Source organism: Bubalus kerabau, chromosome 14 (assembly GCF_029407905.1).
Source record: "Bubalus kerabau isolate K-KA32 ecotype Philippines breed swamp buffalo chromosome 14, PCC_UOA_SB_1v2, whole genome shotgun sequence".
Lineage (NCBI taxonomy): Eukaryota > Metazoa > Chordata > Mammalia > Artiodactyla > Bovidae > Bubalus > Bubalus kerabau.
The window spans coordinates 65,007,366-65,019,434 of NC_073637.1; the positions used below are offsets into that span (position 1 = coordinate 65,007,366).

General features: G+C 40.6%; 1 protein-coding gene across 1 annotated transcript in view; it reads right to left on the reverse strand.

Annotated features, from left to right (window-relative positions):
- The window catches only part of GRHL2 (grainyhead like transcription factor 2), a 172,645-nt gene that overhangs the window by 31,938 nt on the left and 128,638 nt on the right, over positions 1-12,069 (reverse strand). Inside the window, exons 9-11 of the mRNA XM_055546510.1 lie at positions 11,610-11,768; positions 3,302-3,389; positions 2,430-2,615 (exon numbers count right to left, since the gene is read on the reverse strand). Of these exons, the coding sequence (XP_055402485.1) occupies positions 2,430-2,615; positions 3,302-3,389; positions 11,610-11,768 (433 nt within the window). The remainder of the gene's footprint in view (positions 1-2,429; positions 2,616-3,301; positions 3,390-11,609; positions 11,769-12,069) is intronic.

Genomic DNA, 12,069 nt, shown 5'->3' on the forward strand with positions numbered 1-12,069 from the left:
AACAGAAACTGGCATCCAAGCCCAGAGAAGATGGTCATTTGGAGATACTAGTCTGCCACCTTCTTGGTCTGCTTGCTTTCTGAATGATGTTGCATTCCTTGCCTCCACATTCCTCATCTCTGATTTACTGGCCTGTCATGCAGGGAGTGGAGTGAGCATGGACTCGGTAAGAATGCCCTCCTGTGAGTGTTTGATAACCATCCAGTGACTATTTCAACCCACGAGTGAATCAATGAGACAGGGAGGGAGAAGGGGACATGTGGGCTGACAGTGAAAGCTAGCCGGCAGCTTGTTCTGCAGCTGAAGGGCTGCCACGTGGCTGACTTTGCCAGGTCCATGGCAGTTACTGAGCATCACACCATCACTTGCCTTCCTCCCTTCCATCTCTGCTCTCTTATGGGAGAACTAGGCCAGCTCGTGATCTGCCACAGCTGGCTCTTGTTTGGCCTGTCGAAGTTCAGCAAGCCCTGTCCCTTGCCCACTTCCAACATCACAGCACTGCCCTCTTCCCTCCTGCCTCTGGACACATCCCCCCAAACTCCTGACTCTTCTAAGGAAAGGCAGCCTTTCTAGTTCTGACCAGCTACCGCAGGTGCTCTTTTCCTTCAGCCAAGCACGTTGATCAACCACGGGATGTTCACACACTGTCCCAGCGCACAGAAGAGTGCGTTCCTTTGTCACCCGGGGCTCAGGCAGGCTCCCTCACTGACCCCCTACATTCTGACTCCAAAGCCACAGGGAAAGCCTGAGGCTCTTCAGGGACAGCAGGACTTAACTTTGCTGATGCCCCAGGGGACGCTGATTGGGCTGCTTTGCAAACTGCTGAAACCAACAAATGGGAAAGACTACACTTTCCTTCCGCTCAGCCACAGGCTAGGAGTCCCGCTCAGGACACAGAGGGGGCACGTGAGGCCAGAGACAGTCACGAGCCGTCACATTTGGTCAGTTTTCCTCTTAAGATTCATTTACAGCTTTGCGTATTTTAGAGAAATCTTGCCAAGAGAACAGGTCAGGCTGTCAGCTTTGACACAGGGCTGAAGCCAGAATCACAACAGGAAACAATGAGAGCAATTTAACTCAACCATCCCCTCTTTCCTAAAAGTGTGACGACCTAGCTTCAAAATACACCACGTATTTACAAAGACTGTAAATACACACATCACCATGTTCTTGGGAATTAAAAAATAAAATCAGGCCCTGGCACTCATGTCGTAATAAATCATTACGTTCTTCCTTTCATCTCTGTGTCTTTTTCCTATCAGACAAGTAAGACAAGATGAGAATGTTAAATTTTAATGTAATGCTCTCTAAGAAAAAGAACTAGGGGGTATTCTGCTACCCATATTTAGTTGGCATCAAAAACACCAATTAAAAAGTTCTGGTTGTATAACTGGTTGTATGTTTTGTCTCATACACAAAATGAAATGGCCCAGGGACAAAATATTCTCAAGAAAAAGAAAGTTAAGCCAATAATGATTTCTGCTCCTAGACTAAGGTCAATTCCAGTGAGCACCTGAACGCTAGAACGGAAGAAAAACTTGAATGTGTCTGTATGCACCTATTTCTCAACAGAAAGACAATTCTGGCTAAAGCTAGGGAAGTAATTTTTTTTTCACACAATTTTAATTTATCACATAAAATAGACAATATTAAGACATTACAAAAAGAAAGAAAAATTATCCATCTCTTAAGCTTACTTATCAAGTATTACAATTTTTCTTGTAACATCTTGCAAAAAACCCAAATGAACTTTTAGGCCAACCCAGTATTTGGAATCACAGTATAGACACAAATGAATATTCTACCTTTTCCCCACTGAACATTATCATAACTAGTTCCTATGTTGCTACATAGCTTTCCTAATTATAATTTTAGTGGCTGCATATCATTAACGTGAGCTACCATAAGGAGCTAATTATTGGGTGTTTATGTATTATAATATTATCTCTATAATTTCACTTGTAACTAGAACTAGAAGACAGGAATTGTCTTTTAAAAGGCTTGTCTACAATCTCATTTTTCTTTTGGTTTAAAATAATTTACCTATTCAATAGTAACTGTCAATTTACTAAGAAAAAGTTTTTAACAGAAAGAATTTTCCTCTTAAGCAACTTTCCAATGGGTGCAGTTCAATTTCCCACCATTAGATGGAGCCCTATTGCATCATGCGGATCCCACACAACAAAACTCACAAAACTTGCCTTACAGGTTATCAGCCTTCTTACTTTCTTCCTCTTTCATTGCTTTGTCAACACTTCACTATTATCAGCTCACTTTCACCTTCCCCTTAGTAAGTTGGTTTCCTCTCCTGAGACATTCCTTTCTATAAAAATACATTTTCTGTAGGAAATGGCTGACTTATGGTCGAACGCATGGGTTTTATTTTTCAGGTCAATAGCGCCTGAAGTGATGGTCTCTTAAGGCTCTACCTGCCGAGTGGATGGATGGCAGGCGATGTGAGCGGGTCGGCCATACCTGTCCTGTTCTCTGCAGGTTTGCGAAGTGAACATCAGGTATGAAGAGGACGGGCTGGGAGTGCAGATCAGGCATTGTCTTGAAGTAGGTGATGTCACTCTTCTTCTGTAACGGTATCGCTGCCAATTTCCCATCAGAGGCTGGACACGATCACAAAACCCGTAAGTGCAAGGGTCGTGGATGACTTAAGATCTCTTACTTGTAAGCTCTAGTCTTGGCTAAAGTTCGCAATGGTCTCCTATGAAGCTTCCCAAATGCCATATATGTGAACAGACTTTAAAAGCCTCCCGTCTCCCATCACCAGACCAGCAGAAAGAGTGTGGACTTGGAATGAACACTCCTGAACGGGTGCTCTCTTGTCACTCTCTGCACCCTAGATTTGTCTGGAGAAGGAGGATGTTGGTCTCTGGAATATTAGAACCTCCCTCCTAGCTCTAATGTAATCACATGATTCTATTTGCTTTTCACAGGCATGGTTCACCACATCACCATGGCTAGCCATAACTTGTGTTGTGCTTAGTTGCTCAGTTGTGTTTGACTCTTTGCAACCACATGGACTGAAGCCCGCCAGGTTCCTCTGTCCATGGGGATTCTCCAGGCAAGAATACTGGAGTGGGTTGCTATGCCCTCTTCCAGAAGAACTTCCCAGCTCAGAGGTCGAACCCAGGTCTCCCTCATTGCAGGAGGATTCATTACTGTCTGAGCCACCAGGGAAGCCCAGCCATAACTTGGACGTGCATATTTTACCTGCAACCCACTTCTTTCCACCCATTCCTTGGTGGACCTGGCCCGGCTGAAGCCCATCCCCCTTCTCAGCCACACTCACAATTGTTGCACTGGGTCTGGGAGGCCTGGCCTTTCCCCTTCTTCCTGTTCTGCTTCCTCTCTTCATCTCGGATTTTTCTTTCTGCTCCCTGACAGGGAAAAACAAATGCAGACAATGCCAGGCATGTTACCAGAGCGTGCAAAACAACTGTGCACACACAAGTCACAGGGATAAGAAATAAAACGTGGGGAGGGGAGGCCGGCAGCCGCGGCTCCATCCTCCAGCGAGGTCGACCGCCCCTTAGTCTACCTGATGTTGCTGATCTCCTGGGGTAGGGAGGGATCCCACTCCTCCCAAAGTCTCCCCTTTTTTGGTATCTTGCCTATTTAAACAATTCCAATTACAGAAAGGCCAGACTCAGTTCCCTATCCCAGTAAAGCTGGTTAAGTAATTTTAGTGGTATTTATTTAAAATAAAATGTTGTAGGATGAAGCATTGGCCTGTTATCTTTCCTAATCATGGAGTGGGCATGAAAGTTGAGTGTGAATTTCCTATAAAACTTCCTTTGCTCCTTGGTATGGAACTTTAAAAAATTATTACAGAAGAGGAAATGAGGTAGGGCTGAAGCAAACTACACAAGGTGTAAGATTTTGTATATACAACTACGATCTGGGCTTTTGTCTTAATATGTTCATATGCTCTTGGAAATGGCATTCAATTTGCCTTTTAGCTCCTCTGTTCCTTGTAATTTGACTTTTTCATTGGCATCTCTTGCCAACTCCATCCAAATTAACCAGCTGACCATCACCCATGTCTCTTGCCCTCTTGGTCTTCCACAATTCTTTGATCATCCTCTTCTCTTTTTGGTCACCCTTCGATGTCAGCTTTGCTAATTTTCCTCTTCTCACGCCCCAAATACAGACATTTCAACATAGTTCCCTTTTCCTTTCCCTCTCTCCATTCTTGTGGCAGAGAAGTCCATCTATACCCATATTTCCAAGGTGCTCTAACAAGCAACACCTCTCCCAGCCTAGACTCCTCCCCTACATTTCAAATCCTCACTGACTATTTCTGCCCTTTGTGGCAGCACATTTAAAAAATAGCAAAGGGTGGACTGCTCAGCAACCTCTACCCCTGGAAAATCCCCAAGTTATCACACACAAAAGAGATAGATCTGAGAATGTACAATTTAATCCTTCTGTAAAATGCACACAGATCAATTAAAAAGGAAGGGACAAGTTGGTGGAAATACTTGCTATATAAATCTCATGTGCTGTGCTGGGCTGGGCTTCATCACTCAGTCGTGTCTGACATTTTGTGACCCCATGGACTGTAGCCCACCAGGTGCCTCTGTCCTTGGGGATTTTCCAGGCCAGAATACTGGAGTGGGTTGCCGTGCCCTCCTCCAGGGGGATCTTCCCAACCCAGGGATCGAACCCAGGTCTCCCACACTGCAGGCGGATTCTTTACTGCCTAAGCAACCAGGGAAGCCCATAAAATCTCATATAATGTGTTAAATCAATAACATATAAATAATGATTCAAATGTAAAAAGAAAACAGCAACTAACATACCAGTTAAAAAATGGACAAGAGTCACGAAGGCAATTCACAGAAAGGGGCACGCTAATGGTTTAGAAGTAAAACACTGAAATATAGATTTTGCTTATCAATCTGGCTTAAAAAAGAAAAAAAACCAACATATTCCCAATTCTGGCTAAAGTAAGGCCATGACACAATGGAGACATGTGGCCAAGGCAGGCATCCATCATAAAGGACACGGTTTTAGAGCTAATTCTTGATGAACAAGTGATAACAGCTAGTCAGATGTGGCACTTCCTCTGTGCCAGGAGAGTTCTAAGAACTTTACGTTGGTAAGATTTGGATGCTTATAATAGTTTAAACAGATATTATAAATATGCATTTTTATGTCAAAAAGCTTCTACTCCAAAAAGAGACTAATCATTTACAGTGCTCTATTTTTAAGTTTTAAATTGTCACTGATGTTTATAAACCATAGAAATTCATAGAAAGAAGGAGATGAAATATAAAAATATTTCCTTGGAAAGTCTCTTCAAGATACACTAAAAGTTTTGCAGAGATTTTTGTCTAGATAAGGTATAATATTTTCAGAAAAAAAATAAAGTGCTAAATGCACAAACATGACCTTGTTCAAATGGGTGTGAAAAAGAAGCAAAAGGCCCTTATTATTCATTTGTAGTTGTGTCCATGTAAGACTTTTTTCTCTGTATTTGAAGTTCTGTACAATATAGTATTGCATGTAAGTCAAAATATAGAAATTTACCTACATAAATCATAACTCACTGAAGACACATCCCAAAGTTTGTCGAGCAATTTTATTTTAAAATTACTCTTCTGTCTTGTACAATTTATGTGAAGAAAAGTTCTGAAATTACCGTTCCAAGATTTATATATGTTCAGTGTCAATTTTTAGGAAATAATGTCACCTGCTTATTATTTTACAGGGGTTCTTTGATACGCCAAACCTGAAGGATTAACATAAAACACAGAGTAGTTCTCCATAGAGCCTAGTCTGGGTACCACATCTATGTAAGAAACTTCCTGCCCAGAAGGCCCAGATAGCAGCACTCCAAAACAATTCTGATAGTATCCAAACTTAGGAGGGCCACCATCCTCATGTTTAAAATAACGCTTTGATTCACAGTGACCCAGGGCAGCTTTGATACATTCAATTATGATGAAGAACCATCCTTGAACATGACCTTCCAAGAATTCCTTTCCTTCTTTTGATTATTTGTGACCCAAAGCTTCTGGAAAATATTTTCACTCTCATTAAAATGTAAAAAAGTCTGGTTCTTCCCGAAGGGTATAATTTGCTACAAATACCAAATTTATCATTTGAAAATAATTTCCCCCACTTAGATGTTCATTATGAAGTGTTAAATTTGGAGAAAAGAAAAAAAGATGCCAGAGGATTTCCTGATTATACTGTGATCACCTTTGCCACCTCTTGAGAGGTGATGGCTATCTTTATATTTGTATTCGATACTTAAATTGTTTCTCTTAAATTTGTCTCAATAATGTGGCCTTAACCTAATTAAAGTTGGCCAAGATACCAAGAAGGTATTTAGGAAGAATATCTTTAGTTTTTTATAATCTCCAAGATAATTCTAAGCAAGAATTAATAAAAAGGGGGAAAATTCTTAGGAGAAGGTGGCTTTATTTTCAAGTTTTGAACAATATATAGTTGCTCTTTGCAGTAATATGATTCTTGTTTTTCATGAAAGATAACTGAATTAAATACAGATATAAAGATATCTGTTTCCCAGGTGGCGTAGTAGTAAAGAATCCATCTGCCAACATAGGAGACACAAGAGATGCAGGTTCAAACCCTGGGTTGGGAAGATCCCCTGGAGTAGGAAATGGCAAGTCACTCTAGTATTCTTGCCTGGAAAATTCCATTGTCAGAGAAGCCTGTCTGGCTACAGTTCATGGGATCACAAAGAGCTGGACACGATTGAGTGACGGAGCCCATAAAAATACAGACAAAAGTATTGATAAAGATATAGCCATATAGCAGATCCTGAATTTTTAATTCATAAACATATGTATTTCATAAAAAAAATTTTAATATCAAAAAAAGGGAGAGAAGTCCTTTATTTTCATCTGCAATCTTACAGGTACATTAATTAGAAATCAACCTGGGGAACTATAAATAGTACAAAATTCCATTTGTTTAAAACTCTAAACTGTGGGAAATTTACAGTTTTAAAATGGAAGAACTCTTAATTCTTTTGCTTTAGAGGATGATTCAAATTAATCTTTTGCATTTACACACCTATTTGAAAGTGCAAGAATTAAAATGTCCCAGGAGTGAGTTTTGCCTGTATTTTGAAATCATGGCTACAAATATAATGACAAATCATAGCAAAAGATTTTGCATCTAGCTTATCGGAATAATTAAGAGCAGTTAAGATTAATATCGGAGAAGGCAATGGCAACCCACTCTGGTACTCTTCCCTGGAAAATCCCATGGACGGAGGAGCCTGGTAGGCTGCAGTCCATGGGGTTGAGAAGAGTTGGACAGACTGAGCGACTTCCCTTTCACTTTTCACTTTCATGCATTGGAGAAGGAAATGGCAACCCACTCCAGTGTTCTTGCCTGGAGAATCCCAGGGACGGGGGAGCCTGGTGGGTTGCCATCTATGAGGTCACACAGAGTTGGACATGACTGAAGCGACTTAGCAGCAGCAAGATTAATATACTCTGCTTATCCCACGAGATTCCTTCCCTATGAGTTTCCTGATCCTCATCATCATGTTAACTAAAAAACGACCCACTAGAGACTCTTTACATCACTAGCTCCTTGGCGTCCCTCTCATTCTAGGGCATAGTGAACAACCATATAGCACTCTCTGTTTATTCTGCATTTTATGCTTTATTTTGATTTTTAGTATTTATTACATCAACACTTGAAACAAATAATTATACGAGCATCCCTTAAGCCTTCTCTTTCATACTTTCAAGTCCAGCTGTGACATAAAGGTAAACGGATTGCCCAGGGCCTCCATTCCACCCTTCCTTCCTTTTCTCCTTGCTCCTAATCTTCCTCCTTCCTTCCAAGAAGGAGATTCAGGGAGGGCGATTCTACTATTCCCCTTGAAACTTCTGAAATAAAAGAAGGGAATTCAAATCATTTAATTGTTCTCCCATGTGTACTTTAAAAATTCCACCTTGTACATCATTTGAAAATGCTTTCTTCTTTCTGGAGAAGGCAATGGCACCCCACTCTAGTACTCTTGCCTGGAAAATCCCGTGGACAGAGGAGCCCGGTGGGCTGCAGTCCATGGGGTCGCTAAGAGTCAGACACAACTAAGCAACTTCACTTTCACTTTCTTAACATTTAATATGCTGAATTAAAGATATAAGGAACCTGAGTTTGGGATCAGACATGGATTTACACGCAGCTACTCTGCTTTTTCCGCCACATGACTCTGGCAAGTTACCTGTGCTCACTGGCAATTTTCTCATCTACATAACAACTGTGTCTACAGACCTAACTGTGCCTCCTCTGTATCATGGAAGCTGCCTAACTGGGCCTGAGAGGGCTGTGCTGCTCTGACAATTGGCACTAACTGAAATCATTGCAACTTGAAACGCTATCAAGATTTTAGAGACGTCTTCCATTATGCCACGTGTCCCTAAACTCAGTGCAGTTCGAGTTAATTTGCTTCCTTCTCTTGTCTCGTGACCATCTTTGCCTTCTGTTCAGAGATGCCCACTTTTTCCTCCTCTCCAACTCTGCTAAATGACAACTCAGACATTTTAATGGCCCTACAGCTCTTTGATCTACATCTGACTGCAGCACTGTTAAGAGTGCTGGCAATTCTGAATTAGCCACTAAACTCTTTTTCCCCTTTCTCTCTTCTCCCCAGGATCTAACTGAACTCCTACTCTTTTACATCCAGCCAACTCCCTGGCGGCTCAGTAGTAAAGAGTCTGCCTGCAATGCAGGAGACTTGGGTTCGATCCCTGGGTTGGGAAGATCCCCTGGAGAAGGAAATGACAGCCCACCCTAGTATTCTTGCCTGGGAAATCCCTTGGACAGAGGAGCCTGGCAGGCTACAGTCCATGGGGTCACAAAAGAATTGGACATGACTTAGAAACTAAAATAACAGCAACAGCAGTTGCCAGTTTATTCTATTTTTCATATTCTCTCCCCACCCTACCCAACTGCTAAATAATTATGTCTTGATTATTGTCAGAACATATCATATTGCCATTCCTGTCTCTCCCATCATTTTATCCAAGATAAAAACACGTGGAATGCTCACCATCAGTCCTTTTATCAATGTCTTTACAGTCATATTGGTGTCTAAACAGTTTTCTACTAGATTCCTCGAGCAGAAATATTCCCTGGATTTTTGCCCCTTTGGTTGTTTGTTCACTGGTGGTTTTGTTTCCTCGTTTTACTTTGTTTTGCATTTGCCTGTTTTCTTTATACTTGAAAATCAGCTTGGCTGGATGTAAAATCCTTGGGTCACATTTTCTTTACTTGGTTACTTTATCATCGTCTCCTGACAAGATGTTGCTGTTGAAAAGCTTGATAATAAAAGTTTCTTTATAAATGATTCATTGCTTACCATATATAAAGTATATGGCTAATAGGGACCTACTAATGGCACCCCATTCCAGTACTCTTGCCTGGAAAATCCCATGGGCGGAGGAGCCTGGTGGGCTGCAATCCATGGGGTCGAGAAGAGTCGGACACGACTGAGTGACTTCACTTTCACTTTTCACTTTCATGCATTGGAGAAGGAAATGGCAACCCACTCCAGTGTTCTTGCCTAGAGAATCCTAGGGACGGGGGAGCCTGGTGGGCTGCCGTCTATGGGGTCGCACAGAGTCGGACACGACTGAAGCGACTTAGCAGCAGCAGCGTAACACAGGGAACTCAGCTCAACCCTGTGTGGTGGCCTCTATGGGAGGAAAGTCTGGAAAAGAGTGGATATGTGTGTGTGTGGCTGATTCACTTTGCTGTGCACCTGGAACCAAGGCAACACTGTACATCAACTACACTCCAGCAAAAAATTAATGAAAAAAATTAATGACCCATTGTCTATTTTATTTTTCTTAGATGCCCAAAAAATATTTTTAAAGTCCAATAGCTTTTGATATTGGCTATCCTCAATCAACTTTCCCAAGTGCCTGGTAGCTCATTTAAAAATGTGTTCTTTTTCAGTTTTCCTGATTTATCCTTTTTTAGCTTTTCTTCTGTTCCATTGTTTATGTTTTCTCCCACAAAGATACATATTATATGTCTTTGTATCTTCTTTCCCTCTCTTCTGTATCTGTTATTTTCTCATTTCTTCACGTTTTTAAAATTTTGCCATTTTATACTTGTATTGTTCTTAAGGAATTATCTTTTACATTTATTTACTCCCATGTTACTTGTACTAGTCTTTACTTCTGAAACATTTTACTCTTCCACTTCTAAATTTTTTCCTGAATTCTACTATATCTCTTTTCAAGTCATTCTGGTCTCCAAACATCTCATGTCTGAGTTTTTCAAATTGTTGTTTATGTTGTTCTTCATAATTTCCATGATTTTGTTAATTTCATATTTTAAAATTTTGTTAATTCTCAGCCCATCTGGAACAGTAGGCTATAGACATAAGGACATATAATATGTATCACCTGTTTCGGGGGCATGTCTTTCTGGCATGCATCCATGGTCCACAAGAAGTTAGTCTAATTGTAATTATATTTTTCATGTGACACTGTATGCGACTCAACACTTTTTCTTTTCTGTTGGTCATTTCTAAGTGAAATGAGTAAGTTACGAAATTCTTCTAGCTTGATGGTCCTCACGCTCCTACTCTAGCTGCGTTCACAAAGTGATAACAGAAAATTGTCCTGTATTTCCTGAGATCTCACTACTCTGTTTTCTTTCCCCTCTTCCTTTTTAATTGGAACTTCTCATTCCTTTGAACCTTTGCTTTGTTTTTGTCTAACTCAACTTGGATTCTACTCCCAGCAGCCTTTTCTCAGAGCAGGATTTTTATCCCAGAAGGGAACTTCAATTTATAACTTTCCCAAGTTTACAGAGCCCCAAACACTCCAATGTTTTGTCCCCTTGCACCCACCCACCAGTAAATTCAAGTCTGCACAATCCATCCCCTTCTACCCCAGTCTCACCAGATGTCCTCTGATGGCCCACTGCACTCTCTGCTCTTATGGACCACTCGATAGTGTCCTGTTCTTCGGTCATCAAGTGAGTCCATTATTTTCCCTCATGATGCTGACATCGTACAGGTTCTGAAACTGTTGATGCTTGGTCCCATTCACATTTGGGATTTGTAAGGGTCTCTCATCACATAATCATGGGATTTTACTCTTTGCTATTCTAATTGATCTATCTCATACAGGGGGATTCAAGAAGATTCAAAAACTACGTGTCCTCCTGAAGCATCGTGTCTGCTAGTGAACATACTTAAAAGGTGCTGTGTCCATTCCAAAAGGCTCTAGATGAGACTCCATTTAACCCATGAAAGAGGTTATATTAGTATGTTCTGGGACAGGATCTACCTACCCATGAAAAACTATCCATCTGTTAGATCAGTTATATCTATGTGAATCAGACTCATAGCACAGCACAGTGTCAGTCATTAAATTAGTGCTAGAATGATTGACTGAAAAAAAAAATACAGTTGATGGCTCCCGAGATAGCTAATAAGAACAGAGAATGAAAGACTGCCACTCCCACTGTGACTGGAAAGTGATTATTTGGACACCACTAGACAAGAAAAGGTGACAAGGGGGAAATGCCATCAAAAGTAATATCTAATAACAGAAATACCTTTATGACAAACTGTCATCTTTACTCACTTTGTCACAGAAGACCTTGATCTGGCAATAAGCTCTATGAATGGGTTTATTGCTACGATTATTATAACTGTACGTATCAATCTGAATCATCAAAGGAAGTCCTTTCACTCCTTTTTGGGAGGAGAAATCTGTACTCAGGCAGTTCACGGTGATGAAAATCTGAGGGAGGAAGAAAGGAAAAAGTTCACGAGTCACCATAAAAAAGATCTATTAAAAAAATGCATAAGCCTTAGACTTAAAATTAGAATATTAAACAAACCTAAAAGTACAACTAAAGAATATGTGGATATTCTCACACAAAACTTACTGAATACATGAAACTGATTTATTATAATTTCTAGTTATAAATTTACAACGTTTTTGCTTTTATATTTAAACTTGAAACAGACAATTTAAATTTATCTTTATATCAGCAATGCCTTATTTTCCATAAGTTAGTTGGGTGAAACACTATCTCCTC